Below are 17,529 nucleotides of genomic sequence, written 5' to 3' on the forward strand. Positions count from 1 at the left end.
TCTGTCAGACTTAATAAACATTTATGAGATGTTTTCAATTTGGATATATGTTTAAAATAACACAGAATATTTGAAAAGTAGTTTCCTTTTTAAAAGGGTAAACTGACTAGTACAATTTAGGGAAATAGGATTTTCTCTCTCTGCAGATGTGCTTATTTCTGATCTGTATGATGGCCTATTTATATTTATCTGCCCATGTAAAATTAATTTTAATCAGCAAATGAGAGTTGTTGTTTTTCTTCTATACTAAAAGCATTCTTACAATGTTCTAAGAATTCCTCCTAATTCTTCTTTTTCAACCTTTTGGGTTTTATTTAAAGGAATTAGTAGATGGTCAGCCATAGTAAGCACTTTCACAAATAGGATAAAAGGCAATTAGAAGTGTGCATGAGAGAACAAGATTTGGATACCACCACCCATTTTATGGTTTCTTTCTTAATTCTCTTGCAGATTACAACCAATAAACAGATCGATGATGAAATGTAGAGGTTCTGTAGTGATGAAGAAACTGATGTTGTACTATATATGCAATGTTATAACTGTTTTACTTTCTGATATTTCCTTTTTCTTTGCTTTTATTTTAAATATTTCAGATTCCAGATGGTCTGAGAAAAAAACTATGTATCGAAATACATTCAACAGTCCGAATTAAGTCAGTTGAATCTATTCCTAAAATTCCTGTATCTCTTAGACTGCAACCCAAACAGAACTTAGTGAGTTGATATTCTTGGTCACATCTTTGTTCGTATATTGGGAAACTGATAATGTTGCTCTGGTCAGGGTTGGGGTTTTTTCAATGTTTGTTTGTTTTCATTTGTTAGATGATAGTTTGGAAGTTGTCTATCATGTATGATATCATTCCAAAGGAATTTCTTTTTTGAATAATTCCTTGCTTTTTCTTTTTACTATGCAAGTCATTTAAATTAAGAAGATGCTGTGATCCACTTAAACAAGGCTTGTCTGGTAATAGTATTTTGTATTTTGATCAATGATACTGTAAACATCAAGCCATTGAATTTTGTTTTGCACTTGGTAAATATTTCAAATAGTTTGGCACGTTATCTGTAACAATTTCCTATTTAAAGGAACTGGCAGAGGTCACAGAGAGTAGAGGAAATAGAACTTCTGAATTTTAACTCCTAGTTTCCTGAAGCTATTAGAGGAATGCTGTATAGTACCTTTTAAATGAAAGAGTGTTCCATTATTCTCAAATTATGAAATTTTCTGATGTCTTTCTTATTAAAAATGATGTTGACATCATGAAGGAGAAATGGCATTGGTAAGGAAAACATGCATTTTCTGTTTAATTAGGTATCAAACATAAACAATTGCTATCAAAGTAGCAACAATAATCAATAATAATTTTGTATCAGACCCTCATCTGCAGTACATTAATACTGGTTCCAGCCTAGCAAATTTTAAGTCTATACATTTAGTCCTATAAAAACAAAAACAAAAAAGAAAAAGAATCATAGAGTTAAAGAGGAAATATCCATTTTAAGTCTTCTGGGAGAAGACGTGCTTATACTCCTCAAACATTGCAGTGCCCAGTGGATTTCCTGAGAAAGACAATTGCAGTAAAATTATTATAATTTTTTTATGTGCCGTTTAGGTTTTTACTTCCTTTTAATGCTGATATTTTTTCCCCTCATGCTAAAGATTTAATGTTCTAGACTTATATCATTGAATCCCTCTGTTTTTCTGTAAGTGAGACATATCCAGTCTTCTGAGTGAGCATCTGTGACAGTAAGAACATACTCTGTACCAGTTCTTACAGTCTGTCAGATACAGCTCTGGAATGACGTATTTCTTCATAATGTATCATATGCTTGTTTCTGTGCAACACTGGACTGATTATTTCCCATGTTAGCTGCCCCTCAAAACTTTAAAAACAGCACTTCACATCATAGCAGGCCTTATGCGTGGCTTGTTCTTTATTCCCAATATTCTATTTTGGTTTCTTACCTACAGAGGAACGGTTGAACTGCAGTATTTTTTTTTTTTCTATTCGAGTTAAAAGAGTATTCTGTCAGTAATTTGCTGAAATCATAGAAAGTAGTTATGTGTGCTTTTATGTTTTAAATGCAGATTTCTCCCTTTCTTTCTAATTCATTTGAAGTTTTTTTAGTTCTTGGAACAAACCAGACAAACACAGGAAGAAATATGACAGTAACTTTCATTTTCCTTTCTGAATACTGCTTCCACGATCTCAGTTGATTCCCCCTTTTTTAGACAGGAATTATGCTTCTGTGATTAGGAACTCAGCCAAAATATATGTGATCTAGACTCAATTTCTTTTCCTATTCCATTTATCTAGGTGATCTGAGATAAGTTGTTTGATCTCTTTGCCTGCCTGTTGAAGTTTGTTGTGGGTGCCCCTGATCTAGATGAGCCCAGGCTTCTTTGTATAGGAAGCAGGGCATACAGGGAAGAGAGGGGTGTAATGAGCACCCGAAATAAGTCACTGATCAATGCTGGTTCATATCTTGGGTGCTCTTTCGAACCCACGAGCTGAGCAGTGCTCTTGGATCTGGCAATACAGATAAGTAAAAGAATAAAAGCTTTTCCTTGCCCTCACATCAGTGTTCCAAAGATAAAATCTTTAGAGCTGGTGGAAGATTGAACTGTTGCCGTAGCAAAGACTAGACAGGTGCTTTCCATAGAGCAGTTGATAGAAATGGTGTTTGTTGGCAAAATGTTATTTTCTATATAAATAAAACTGTTACATCGTCTTCCATCTCTCTGCTACCGTAAGAGAAACAAATGCCTCATGCATAGGAGGAAAACAATTTTACTTACTAACACCCTGTTTTGTTTAATTTCCCTCTTTCTTTTTTCCTATTTAGCATAAAGATATACATGAAGATGATGTTAAATCTGCTTTCAGTTCTTGGCTGCAGGATTCTGCTACTGATGATCTCCCATGGATAATGGCAAGCACAGACTGTATACATCTGTCTGTTAAAGAAGGTAAGGAATATACTGTCCTGTGCTGTAGCTGTCTTAACTGTCCATTATGGAATTTACTTAGGCAATATGCCATTTAATCTCTGTATACACCATTTAACGTAACAGATATCTCTTTACACTGAAACGGTAAGCATGAATTATGCTTTAATAATGATTAACTTTTTTATTCTTTCATTTTGGGTTATATTGTAGTAATTCAGAATACACTAATCTGTTTCATCTTGTGAGGAATAAAAACTGAATTTATTTGGAATTTTAATAATTGTTCCTTGGGTTTTTACAGGAATGGAAGAGTTTTTCCTTAGTGTAGTGAATCCTACGCACATTGAAGAAAATAAGTCTGAGAATATTTTTATACTGAGTCCCTGTTTGCTGCAAAAGACTAATATACAAGTAAATATCACATAGTATCAGGTATCAAGTAATTTAAATTGTTATATTTGGTTAAAAATATATTACATTTTATATATAATGTATTTTGGTTTCCCTTTTTAAATAAATAATGTCAGTCTGTTCATTAAATTAAATATCTGCATTCTTTATATGTTATTTTATAGCCTCAGCATTGGTGAGATTCCAGGCATTCCACACTAGTTACTGAATTTCATAATCTATATTAAATTCTCAGAAAAATCAATTAGAGCAGAGGAAAGTCAGTACTGTCCAAGTTTGAGCATACTATCCTTATACTTAGTTGTTCCTTCCCTTAAGACCTAAACCACTGTAAAACTACTTCACAGTGTATCTGGCAGGAACGGTAGCTTGTTCTGACAAAGATGAGGCATATTCCCCATTCAAACCTACCAAGTCACACTGCCTTCTCGTTTATATGGTTTCTGTGCTTCAGTCTTTCCTTTTTCAGGAGAATAAATATTTCTATTTAATATTAGGATTACTGTTTCCATTAATAATTCTGGTTGAACCAGTGCCCGTGACTTCAGGTTTATGGTTATAGGAGTGGGATAACATTTTTCCATTTTGAAACTGATACAGTTAAATTTTAGCAGAAAATTAAAGTGTCCTGTTTTGGCTTTTAGAATAGATCTTTTTCTGTAAAATTTAGGATTCCTGTTAAAAAAAAAAGTAAAACAAGAGCTTTATTTCTATTGGTAGTAGAGAAGTCCAAGAAGACTTCTATAAATTGTGCTACTGACTGGTTCTAAGATGAAAGGGCGAAATGCATTTCTTAATAGCAGTGTCAGCGTCTCCTACTAGCCTGTTCTTACCTGTGAACCTCTCTGTTAGCCCTGTTTGCCTGCTCAGCTTTCCCTACTAGCTCCCTGGTGAACTGGACTGAAAAATTCATGCGGGTGAAAAAAGCCAGGCGTTTTGTCAGGTTACTTTTCACCCAGATCAGACTCCGGATCTGATTCATTATCTTGCCTCTCAAGTGCTTGTGCAGCACAACAGCGGAGGGCACAGGAGAAGAAAAAATTAGTTACAGGCAGGGAAAGAGATGATGGACTGCATAGTCTGTTGTAAACAGCACTTGGCCTAACATCTAATCACCGGTTGTTACATCATTGTAAACACTGGATTGTATTTTGGAAATAGTTGTGGAAATAGTTGTGGAAATAGTTGTGGAAATCGATGCCACTTCACCAATGCATCTTTCTTTCAAGCGCAATGAGCTTCGACAAAGCATACATGCATCATTTTCTTTACACAATTCCAAAAATCGCCAGCCACTTCTATACCCTTCTTCTGTAGTTATATTTAATGTAAAGTACTAACTATTTCCTTTGTTATAGGTTCTTTTACATCCTGTAACTAGAAAAGCTGATGGTGACAGCCAGCCACCTATGCGTGATACAGACAGGAACCTTCCTTACCACACACTAAACGATTTAGGGTGAGACATTTTCGTAGTAGAAATACGGGAGGGAACGGGAATTAAAAAAAAAAGAATATTGGTGGAAATGCAGATTTTTTGAAAACTAAGCCAGATCTAAAAAAAAACGTGGATCTTTTGGCTTGTGTCAGGTTCAGACCTTATTCTAGTGTACGTAGATGGTTAATTTTGTCCTCTGAATAGTCTTACTGAAGTGAGCAGAAGACTTCACATGACTAAAGGTACTCATGTACTGAATAATTCACCATGTCTGACAATAGGATGGGAGGTCTCAGAACTGCGTAAGTTTCAGAAGAAATACTGATAGTTCAGTGACTCTTGCTGTGCTTCTAAGTGGTATGAAACAGACCTCTATGTAGCAGTAAGGGATACTGGGGTTGTTGGAGGGTGTTTTTAGCTGGGGTTTCCAAATGAAGCAATACTTATGATATGTTGCGGTCTGTCTGTCAATCCTCTTCCCACAGTAATTTAAACCTGTTTACTTGTTTAACTAAATTTAATAGTATGGGTCTCAAAGAAACTTAGTTCATAGTTTTATCAGAATTGTCATCTGGAGAGAGAGGAGAGAAATTCAGAATTGAATTCCTCCACCTGTAAAAAGTGCAATGTAAGCTCAACAGCTACTTGGTTAACCTGTGAGGTGGCTGGTGGCAGTGGTATAGTCTGGAACTAGCCATAAGAATGCTGGCTTTTCCCCAGCCAATGACTAAGTATAAGGGAAGACAGTGGTACTGTGCAGCAAACTTGAGGTAGGGATGCAGCAGAGGGGATACGAGAGACTGGAAGCATTGTGGTAGTATGCTATCGGTGCTGTGAAAGGCAACTGAGTATATTATGCTGAAGAGGGAACAGGAACTGATCTAGGGGTAGTGTGGTAGGGATGGGATGTGGTTAGAGTAGAGTAGAATAGAGTAGAATAGAATATTTCAGTTGGAAGGGACCAACAATGATCGTCTAGTCCAACTGCCTGACCACTTCAGAGCTGACCAAAAGTTAAAGCACGTTATTGAGGGCATTGTACAAATGCCTCTTAAACACTGACAGGCTTGGGGCATCGACCGCCTCTCTAGGAAGCCTGTTCCAAGGGTAGGGGTATTAGAAACCAGGATTCATTTGTTCATTCCATTTCTACAACACTTTTTGTTTAAGGTTGAAATACAAAACTGATAGCTGTTTGTGGACCTGAAAGGAGCACTGTTGTGTCAAAAGTCGCAGAGATTTAGGACCAGTGAAGGATAAGGATGCCTTCAAATGCACTATGTGCTGCTTTTCTGAAAAGGCAGAGAAATTTTCTGACCCGAGCACGTTCCATGTTTTACCAATTTGTTATATTCCTTACTAGGTTGTTATTCAGACACTCAAATAGATGAAGCCCCAAAATACAGTTAGCGCTCATCTTCTGAGACCTACCTCGTGCTAGGGTGGTGTAGAATGACTAGATAACCCTTCCGTTGTGGGGGTGTTCTGCAATGTCTGTCTGTGTCCCCTGTGTCACCACTGCAAAATAAAGGTGCTGTCTCTTCAAATTGAATTGTCTTTAGCTTTTTCTTGAAAAGGTGAAGTACGTCGAAATGTGTCAGCATTGAAACTTCACCCTACTGCAAGCTATTACTATTTATATCGTGTGTACTGATGCTGCCCTAGGCCATTTAATGTTTTATTTGCTCTGCAGAGGAGTGGACAAATTAGGAACATCTTCCTTTGAACACATAAGCCACAGTCTTCTGGGGCGTCCTTTATCTCAAAAGCTGGCTACTATTGCTGTAGGACTGCGAAGTGGAGGGGTGCTTCTCACAGGAGGAAAGGTACACACTTTACTACTCTCTACTTGCAAACCCTCCTAGATTGTTTTCTGTCGTTACAAAACTGTTTTCATTAGTTTTCTTTGATACCATGTGAATTCCAAAGAATTAAAGAGCAAGCTGAAAAAAGAGCAGCTAACTGAACAGAGTTAATTCAGTGAAACATCATATTATATATATACGTATACACACTATATGCACACTTCATCAATATATATTCGTATTTCATGTGTGTATATATATATAAAATATATATATAATGTAAATTTTAAAGATTGCTACCAATGCAATTTCAACTTGTTCCCTTAAGGGATGAATCTGCTTTGTGTTTATAGTATAATAAACACGTGTTGTCTCTGAAATATTTGAATGAAAATAAGAATACAGTATTTTCTCCTGTGTTATAACATAAAATGGCAGTGGAGTTGATACTCTTATTTTCCTGTTGCCTATTATGGTGATCCATTTAATACCCTATTCCACTGAAACTAACAGATATTTTAACACTGAACTCAGTGGAATCAGAACGCTATTTGTAGTGGATGTATCCACTCTGAATTTCTTTATACTTGTTTCACTCTAGGGCTTTGGTCTCTACCAAGTGATATAAAGACAGAACACATATATACTTTTGGTGAGGAATAAAATCAGTGTGTGTAGAGCTTTCCCAGCTTGTTAACTGGTGTATACTGTGCAAAAACTCCACAGAAACAGAAGGAAATAGTTCTGTCAATTTCTTCACATTTATTTTTGTAGGGAAGTGGAAAGTCAACATTAGCAAAGGCCATCTGCAAAGAAGCGTTTGATAGACTGGATGCTCATGTAGAAGTAATTGATTGTAAAGCTTTAAGAGGTACAATAATTTTTTTTTAAATCTCAAATGTTTGCTGTATGATGAAGAAACACCATTATGAAGTTATTATATTTAGTCTGAATAATTTTTCTAGTATTATTACTGCTTTTTCAAGGATATTTGATGCCCCACAATGAGCATCTTTAACAGTCTGATGAAAATACAGCTGCCGTAAGCTTATTTCTAATTGTTACAAAATAGGAAGAAGTTGCAAGTTGAACTGTGTGATTTTTCAGCTGCGCTAACTAGAACAAATGTTATGTTAATAAATCATGCATTAAAGGATACTTGTATTACTCAGTGAAAGGATGACACAGGCACCAAAGAAGGATCAAACAACCAGCTGAAACCTGATTTATGATGGCATATTTACCAACCTAGTGTATGCTGGCAATAGTCATCTAACACTCATGATCATAGATGATGATGATGAGATGAATCCTTAGGTTTTGTGAGTTCAAAATAAGTATTTTGCGCCAAAGATGGAAGAGGACAAAAAAGGCTTTTTTACTCTTTCATTCACTGGCTTTCCCAAAGATTCTTGGTGTTACAGAGGCAGAGAATACTCAACTGTTTTCTTACAGAGCCCTTCTATTGCATGGCTATACTCTTTTTGCTTAAGTCCCTACTAAGCTCCTTGCTCCAGAGAAAAAGGGAAAGATTGATAAAGAGCTAGGTCCTTCACTCTGAAAAATTCTTCCAATTTTTGCAGAACTCTTTGTAGCTAATTTAGAGTGCTGCTGATACTGCTCTGTTTTTAACTGTCTAGAAATTAGACCTGTAGGCTTCTGTAGTGGTTAGTGAAAGATGATTAATTTCATTTTAGGACAAGTGGATACTTCTAGTACTTTTTTGATAGAAGATGTGGACATTTTTCTTTACTGACTGTTGACTCTGGATTTATAGGAGTAAAGTTAAGCTACATGAACCAAAACATTGTAGTATTGCATCAGCAAGATGTAATCCATCTGATGATTTTTTTCCTGATATGTTTTGTCATTAAAATTGTATTTCTGTTTTAGGAAAAAGATTAGTAAATATAAGGAAAAATGTGGAAGAAGCTTTTTTAGAGGCAGCATGGAGACAACCATCCATTCTTTTGATGGATGATCTTGATCACATTGTTGGAGTACCTTCTACACCAGAGCATGAGAACAGCCCTGAAACCGTTCAAAGCGATAGACTTGCTTATGGTAATACTGGAAAAAAATATAATGCAACTTAGAATTTCTTGCACCTGAATTGTACTGTCCTACCTGGACAATTCTGTCTGTATCATTATTGCCTCTGGACCATGTGGTATTCCATGGCAGGGATTCACAAATTATGGTATGTAGACCATTTGTAGACCATTTGTGGACCACTAGCTGAATCAAAATAGTCCACTCTGGAGCTTGGAGTAGTCATTGCCAATGATACGTACACCACCGCTGCTGATGGCAATGCCTCTTGTCAGTACCACTGCCAGCGGCAGAGGCTTCTCAGTTCCTTTTTATGTTGTTCCTGCACTCAAATATGTTGCAATTCCTTACAAATTACAGATTAATCTTTAACTGATAATTATTGAAGATCAATATTATAATTTACATACATTAAAATTGATCCTGTTTTCCATAATTATTATTTATAATTACAGAGATATATAAATGTTATGCTTATTGATGTTTAGAACCAACTTCTTTTAGCTGAATACTAACGTCATCATCCTACTTAGTATGCTTTGTAGGACTTTTATTTTATTTTACAATGTAACAATCCACAGATGTTAAAAATAAGATTATCAATTGTAGTTTGACATCCTGTATACGGTTCCTTTTTATTCCCTAAAATCTAGGCAGTGATAAGTTGCAAAATAAAATTAAATTATCAAGATTAATATCTTTATTTTTTTAGCTGTATTCAACCCTGTTCATGTAAAATTCAAGCCATAGCAAAAAATATCTTCCATTTCTTAGCTCAATTTGAGGGAGTTAGCATAATTTTTTATTATTTTTGAAGTTCAGAAAATCTTACCATCATTCTTTTTTAAAAATATGCACTTAAGTTTCTTGCAGAATTGTTTGTTTCTTACTAGTTTATTTACAGGTATAATGCATACAACAGAGGTTTAGAGTTTTAAAGATTATTCCTTGAAGATCTGCCCTGCATCCATAATTTCTTTGACTTTCATATATTATTTTTTCCTAGCTTGCTTATTTTCTAGGCTTAGCATCTGTTTTTATTCTTATAATTTTCCCTTTTTTGTTCGCATGGAGGGAATAATATTTCTAGAACAGGGATCATAGCGCACAAAAAAAAAATCACATTTAATATCCTGTGGTAGACATCATCAGTGATGTTACATATTTAGCTTTTAAAGAGCACTTCTGATGGCATTTTATTAATGGAATGTACTGTCCTAGAAGAAAAAACTATACATCTTTTATTTTTTTAATTTTAAAAAAAGCCTGTAAATATGGGAATAAAACAAATATATAATAAGATGTTACATTTTGTGTGCCCTAATGCTGCTCTCCAGTACAGTAGAAATGTCTATTATGAAGTGCAGAATCTTTTGTTATTTTGCAATTCATGGAGCAATGTCTTATGTGTTTAGTTTTGAAAGATCTGATAAAAGAAGTTATTTCCATGGGGAGTTTGATTGCATTAATTGCCACAAGTCAGTCTGAACATTCCCTACATCCTTCCCTGGTTTCAGCTCAAGGAACTCACATGTTTCAGTGCTTCAAATGTATCCAATCTCCAGATCAGGTAAATTCAGGTATTTATTAATGTGGTTAAAACATTGTTTGCCTTCCCTGCAGTGTCAAATACAGTACTGGAACAGCTGCAAAAACAGTAGGTTACACCTGAAGATGAGAAAAAAAATCTGTTCTTTCATGATACTTAAATACCTCAGAACTGACATCTGTCATTATAAAGTTTTTCAAAAATAAAAGTAATCCAGTGAAAACTCCCAGTTGGTCCCACTCTCCTTATCTTCAGTGGCAAGAGAAGGATGTATTCAGAGGACATTTCAGTTCAACGTAAAACAAGTCAGGTTGTCTAACATAGGTGAAATATGCATGTTTCCTTGTTACCTGTAAGGGGATTCTAGAGGAGCAGCTTTAAAAAACCATGTAAGTCACTACACTTAGATAAATGACATTAAACCTAGATGTGTGTTTTCACTGCTCAGAGGAATAAATATGTCCCTAGAACGTGTATTTTAAAAATGTTACTAAAACTAAATGTTAATTTTATGGGAAGGTTTTGGTTTGGTTTTCTATATTAATTATATCCCTCTACTTTTGAATATAGTCCATTTTGAAAAGTAAAAAGGACAGAGGGAAGAATAACCAGTATAACTTCATTGCAGGAGAAAGCAGCACTTTGTACCTGTGCCTGCGCTAATGGCATGACAGAGACTTGGCAACTCATTTGTATTTAACACAAGTTGTTCCTGCCTGGTTGTCTTCTGTCACAGGCTAGCAATTAAAGGCCACTGAGGCGGGGATTCTGCGTTAGATACAATGCAGCTTTCTCCCACTGCCTTTATCATTTTTAATACTAGTACATGAAGGATGAGACATCACTGGAAAAGTCAGGATCTCAAGAGATATACCGAATTATCTGATGTATTTTTATCTAATGCAATATATTTCATCTCAAATATATTCTACTCATATCATCAAAATGAAAGGTGTTCCTTTTCCTGTGAAACAGAAAGAATGGGTGTAAAACAGTAGAATCGGGGGGATGGAGGGTGGTTTCATTGTTATTGTTGGATTTGAGATAGCTGTGGTGAGGTAAACATTTAAAGTTGTAAAACTGGTGAATTTATTGAAATTCACCTGAAGAACTAACTTTTGTTTATATTCATGTCTGCTCAGATTTTGTTATTCAAAGATTTGGTGACATGTAAATATTTAAGGAAATTTTAGTAAGTTGTATGTATTTACTTTTTGAATTTCTGAAATCCATATAAATAGTAAACTTAATATACACTTGCTACACAATTCTATTTTTCAGAAGCAAAGATGTGAAATGCTGTATTCCACAATAAAAAAGAAACTGAATTCTGATATAAAGAAGTTCTCTGATCTTGACCTCCAAAGTATTGCAAAGGAAACGGAAGGTTTTGTTGCTAGAGATTTTACTATGCTGGTTGATCGTGCCATTCATGCCTGTATTTCCAACCAGAACGCATTTCAAAATGGTGGTATGTTAACAACAAAATCTCTTATTTCACAGTCTTACTTCTGTAATCCAGAACCTGTGGAGTTATACAGAAATAAAAAGCCAGTTTTTATGTTTCATGTTTAAAATTTATTTAATTGTTACATAATGTGAGGAATTTGTTACTGGTAGGCTGTGTGTTCTTTTTTTTGTTCAGGATTTATTTTTTTCTTTTAAGCAGAACTGAATCTGTCAACTATGGATTTTCAGAAAGCTCTAAAAGATTTTACTCCATTAGCTCTGAGAAACGTTAACCTTCATAAACCTAAGGATATTGGCTGGGACAGGATTGGTGGCTTAAAAGATGTGAAGCAAATACTCATGGATACCATCATGTTACCTGCAAAGGTACCCAGTTCTTTTAAATTAGTTACCTGAATTTTGTACATAGTGTTAGTAGGGGAAGAATGATTTTTAAGGTGTGACACGGTATTTGACAGAAAGATGACAGGTATGATTTTAAGCTACTTTTGTAGCTTCCCAGTCTTCAACTGTCTTCAGCTACTGGAAAACTCTTTCTCCTTCCTCTTCCCTCTTCCAAATATAAAAGGCAATGGCTTATGCTTTTCTACAGATCAAGTGTTGCTCTAGAATATTGCAGTATTGCTGACATCATCTTTGCTGCACTCTCTGTTGCAGGGTTTGTGATTAGGCTCTGTAAAGGTAACATTTCCAGCTGTCTTCTGCAGTGCTTTTGCTAGAGGAGTACTCTCTTTTGGATGAATGCCAATCCATCAATTCCCCTTTATTTTACTTTGGCGTTTCTGCCTTGCTTAAAACTTCCAGCATTGAGATGACCCATCTATTTCAGTCTTCAGAGGAATGACTGAACAGTTTTCTGTATAATGGACAGAATCTTTTACTGTATACTTACATAATTTAATCATATCAGTCAATGATTAAAATAGGAATTTAGAAGTACCAATATGTACATTATAAAGCTTTAGTGCATCCCTATTCTGTCCTGTCTCCTCTTGGTAGAAAATGCCACTTGTTTGTATTTTAAGTACCTATGAAGCCTAGGAACCCACGTCAGCCCCAAGTAAACAAGATGAGCTCTTGTGATAATAATGTGGATAAAAGAAATTAGACACATTCTGTTTAGATAAAAATCAACACTAGTCAGTGATGTTACAGTACACTGCAGAATAATTACATATTTTAGAATATGTCTTGTTGAAACTCTTTTCCAGTATCCAGAATTATTTGCAAACCTGCCCATACGACAGAGATCAGGAGTCTTGCTGTATGGAGCACCTGGAACAGGAAAAACACTGTTAGCAGGAGTAGTTGCTCGAGAGAGTGGAATGAATTTCATCAGCATCAAGGTAGCAAGATTTTGAAGATTAATTGATTCATTTTATTAACTGAATGAAATAGCTTAACATAATACCTGTGAGTATGTGCTTGTGAGGGCAAAATACCAAAGAAAGAAACTCGCATTTAAAATTTAGTATGTCTCTGGATATCCCACCATCTGACTTCTGGAACTGCTCAGTTTTATTATTGACATTTTTTTGTATTATTATTCATTAGGCAGAATTATAAAATTTAATTAGATGTTCTTAGTTTCCCATTTTTTATAAAAAGATCCTGGATTTTGGTTCCCCTGGACAATGAAGAACAACAATGCATTTTAAATGTATTTTCAAAATACAGTGTGAGCCATTGCCTTGTGATAGTGTAACATGTGTTCTGTTATAGTATAAAAATGGAAATTATTATTTTAAAATAAGTTGGAATGCTTAAAAGGTTATTTTGGCTTACCTAGACCCCTCGGCTCTTCTGTTCAGAGATGCCACTTCTTTGGTTACAAGAAAATTCACTCTAGTATATGAAATCTATGCTGATGTTGAATTACACATTAAAACTAAGAAACATACCATGAATGTTCTTTTCTGATTTTTTTTTTAGGGACCAGAGCTGCTCAGCAAATACATTGGGGCAAGTGAGCAAGCAGTTCGAGATATCTTTAACAGGTCGGCTTTGTAAAGATTTGTGATGTTAAAATGAATTTTATTGGTTGAAGCTCCAAGAAATAATTTTGTTGTCGTAGGAGAGTCATGGCATCAGATCACAAAAGCATCTGAAATAATGAGTTGTGACGAACCAGAAGTTCAGATCTTGGCAAGTTCAACTTGACCATCATTATTTAAGATCAGGAGTGCACTTTTGAAGCTGAACTCCCAGTTCTCCCCATTTACAGTGCGTTGGTTCACATCACAGAACTGTCTTGGAAAACACATACTGAATTCCTTTCAGATGATTCCAGGAGACAGTCGAGTGTGCTCCAACTAGCAGTGAACACTCAGTACATAGAATCATACTAGACTTGGGACTGAGGTCCTCGATGCCAGTTGTTTTGTTTTCACAAATCTGCCCTTACTCACCCTCAGTGCTCACTAATGTAAACATATCCTACATAGCCTTTGCTTCTCGTGTAGTTTACAGTGTAGGCAGTCTTTGTGTTAGATGTACATAAGCCAAGACCTCATCTGCAGTGACTGGATTTTACAGCTTTAATGTATATTAACACAACAGTTGAGTACTTCAGAAATTACAAAGTGAGTGCAAGGTATGTCATAAAAATGAGCAGTGATTCCATTGCACTCTAATTCTTCAGAACCTCTTAATTTCTACAGAAAACAGATTTTCTGTTCTCTCGTTAAAGATAACTGTTCTCTGAAGCAAAAAGCAATTACCTTTAATATTGCTAAGCAGTTTTACCTGTGACCCAAACTTAAACAGAATTTAAGTATTGCCTTTTTTTTTTTCCTTTTAGAGCTCAGGCAGCTAAGCCTTGTATCGTTTTTTTTGATGAGTTTGATTCTATTGCTCCTCGCCGAGGTCATGACAACACAGGAGTTACAGACCGAGTGGTTAACCAACTGTTGACTCAGTTAGATGGTGTGGAAGGTTTACAAGGTAATAATTAATCTGTGTGCTCCTTTTATGCAAAAGTTTAGCAGGTGTTAATGATATTTTTCTGCACTTTTCTAAGGGGTTTATGTGCTAGCTGCTACTAGTCGCCCAGATTTGATTGACCCTGCGTTGTTAAGACCAGGTCGACTGGATAAGTGCTTGTACTGCCCACCTCCTGATCAGGTGAGGAAACAAAATATTTTACATGAGAGGCAAGAAAAAAAATCAAACTAATGGGTTTTATTCTCCTTTTCTGTATATTTAGTGGCGTTTCAAACCTGAACAAAGTGGACTTGATTGCCCAGCTCCAGTTATACAACAGTATAAATTCACTGATTTTAGTGTCTATGTGTTCGCATAAAACTGGGTAAAGACAAGGCTGTTTACCACTGTCTTCAGGATCAAACCATGTTCCTGTTTATATAGCTGATTTAAAAAAAAAAATTAAAAAAGGAAGTTAGTCTGCAGAAAGAAATTGGATGCAGGGTAGTGTTTATCATGTTCTGTGTCTTTCTCTGAATTGAGTCTAGTGGATCTGCCGTTTGCTTGAAGTGATAGTCATTCTTAAAGCAACTCTTGAATTATCTGAAGTTTTCAGAGCAGTTTTATTCCAAACTCTTCTTTACCCACATTTAATTTGGAATATTCAAGCTCTTTTTAAGTCAGATGTGTCACTAGTTAGGAAAGGAATGATTCCCATTGATTTTAGTGGGGTTTGGATCAGGCCTTTGAGGCTGTACAATGTGTGTCTTTGATTCCCCATTTTATGAGAAAAAATTAGTGCTGTTCATTTTCAGATTAGTTGGCAGATTTAACAAATACCACATCATTTCATTCTGAAACACACATGAAGAAGATGATCCTATGCCTTAAGAACACAGATATACTCTCTTTTCCTGTTTTTTTTTTTTTTGTAAACTTCTGATTTAGAATATGATCACTCAGGTAAACAGAAGTTTTTCACTTTTGTCATATTTCTCTTTGCAAAAGGACATATGAGTAGCAGAATTCACCTTCATATTTTTATATATTTCATATATAAAAATCACAGATATTAACTGGATATTTAGAGAAATATATTACTCTGTATACTGCATTTGGTACAGTTTCTCTTAGACTCTTCAAGAAAATGTAACAAAAACTATGCCTATATTTTAAAGATTGATGGCTGTACAGTATGTCCTATAGGTACTATTATTAGGGTAGTATCTTCTTTAAAAAAGATCCTTCCTCCCTCAGATAGGAAGTTGCTTGTGACAGGGCCAAAGCACTATCCAGCAAACAGGACAAGGAAAATAACAGGTTGCTTTACTAACATTTTTTTTCTCCCTTTTTACAGAATTCACGCTATGAAATCTTAAAAGCTCTCAGTCATTCTTTGTCCTTGGCAAACGATGTGGACTTTCAGGATTTGGCAGCAAAAACAGAACGGTTCACAGGGGCTGACCTAAAAGCTTTATTGTACAATGCCCAATTAGAGGCAATCCATACTAATTTAGGTTCAGGTTTAACACAGGTAAATAAAATTCATATAAAAGAAGTGTCTTCTCTTTTTATTTTGATGTTGATATGTTTGAAAGAGTTAATTTTATCCGTGTTTTTTTAGCAAAATGATGTCTAATAAGATTTACTTTTCCTGTATTTGTATACAGAGGATTAAAATCTTGGTATGTTGCAGAAAAATGCAAGAATGATGTAACAAATTAGTTTAAATACTTCTTAAACACACGTTTTTTTCATTTTATGATAGGTGTTTAATGTTAAATAGATTTACGTAAGCCAAATCTGTTTATCATTGTTACGAGGAATGACTGACAGACCAATAGGAAGGATCCCACTCAGAGTTTCTTAGGAGCAGCTAGCAGATTCAGTTTTGAGGTGGCACATTTTGGACAATGGAGGAAGGAAGGAATTGGTGGGTTTTGTGGAATTGTTCCAACACATTGAGTTTGATCTGAGGTCAGGAGAGAAGTGGTGAGAGGATGGTGATATCTGAAGTGGCCTGCTCTGGCTCATCTTCCAGGCACCCGCTAGAACTTGATGCTTCCAAGGTACAGGATCCCACCCTTGGTTTATACCCTTTATGTGACTGACAGGTCCTTTTCTCTTTTAGCCTCTGTTCAGCCACATCTCCTCATTTTTAATGCCTGTCTTCTGGTTCTAGCTGGAAAGCGGCAGGCATGGCTTCCACTACTTGGAGGTCAAGGGAAGGGGTTGGGTCAGGGGTGCAAAAGCAAGGAGACCTCTTGGGTTCTTTTTGTCCCAGCTGTTACCAAGGGATGGGGCTCTGAGGATGCAACTGTTAGTACTGGGAGGGATCTCCAGCATATCTTCCCTAACAATCCCTTCACTTGTAGCATCAGTAATTAAGTCGTTGTAAGGAGACCTGATGATTATCTGTGCTTAGAGAAGGCCATTGTCTAAAGCAGTGGTCTCCGGAGTAGTGTGCACCCACCCCAGGGGGTGCACAAGACAATCCATTGAGGTGCAGGAAGAAAATATTAGAACTTCAATAGTACATATATACAAATAAATAAATATGCATGTATTTGGTGGAGCGTGCTCACAATTTTTTTACTGATAGGGGTGTACAATCAGAAAGGTTTGCAGACACCAGTCTAAAGCAACAACTGTGATTTCTACATCAGCACTTAAAATGTGTTGACTATGTCTAAAGATGAGTACAGTAATTGGGCACTGTAAAAGTAGACTCGCCACAATCTCCTAGAGCACTTTACACTGCCTGGAGGGAATGGTTGAGACAGAAGTGATACAGCTCTAAAACAGAAAATGTACATGAAGTTTCCCAACACTTGCTGTTATTCAGTGAGTGAGACAGCTCAAAGCAAACAAATAAAATCTTAAGATTATCTCCTCAAATTATTTTTCTAGCATGAAGACAGAAAGTTCTG

The 17,529-nt window shown here is 35.7% G+C and overlaps 1 protein-coding gene across 6 annotated transcripts in view; it reads left to right on the forward strand.

Annotated features, from left to right (window-relative positions):
* The window catches only part of PEX1 (peroxisomal biogenesis factor 1), a 28,114-nt gene that overhangs the window by 6,801 nt on the left and 3,784 nt on the right, over window positions 1–17,529 (forward strand). For 2 of the 6 annotated variants that reach the window (XM_075143772.1, XM_075143769.1), the window contains exons 6-20: window positions 594–713; window positions 2,847–2,970; window positions 3,254–3,363; window positions 4,722–4,822; window positions 6,495–6,627; window positions 7,381–7,477; window positions 8,500–8,670; window positions 10,074–10,228; window positions 11,489–11,678; window positions 11,877–12,043; window positions 12,889–13,023; window positions 13,610–13,674; window positions 14,478–14,620; window positions 14,697–14,800; window positions 15,957–16,133. In XM_075143772.1, coding sequence (XP_074999873.1) covers window positions 594–713; window positions 2,847–2,970; window positions 3,254–3,363; window positions 4,722–4,822; window positions 6,495–6,627; window positions 7,381–7,477; window positions 8,500–8,670; window positions 10,074–10,228; window positions 11,489–11,678; window positions 11,877–12,043; window positions 12,889–13,023; window positions 13,610–13,674; window positions 14,478–14,620; window positions 14,697–14,800; window positions 15,957–16,133 — 1,992 coding nt within the window. The remainder of the gene's footprint in view (window positions 1–593; window positions 714–2,846; window positions 2,971–3,253; window positions 3,364–4,721; window positions 4,823–6,494; window positions 6,628–7,380; window positions 7,478–8,499; window positions 8,671–10,073; window positions 10,229–11,488; window positions 11,679–11,876; window positions 12,044–12,888; window positions 13,024–13,609; window positions 13,675–14,477; window positions 14,621–14,696; window positions 14,801–15,956; window positions 16,134–17,529) is intronic. The other 4 variants (XM_075143768.1, XM_075143771.1, XM_075143767.1 and 1 more) reach the window with 3 other exon arrangements.

Source organism: Calonectris borealis, chromosome 2 (assembly GCF_964195595.1).
Source record: "Calonectris borealis chromosome 2, bCalBor7.hap1.2, whole genome shotgun sequence".
NCBI lineage: Eukaryota > Metazoa > Chordata > Aves > Procellariiformes > Procellariidae > Calonectris > Calonectris borealis.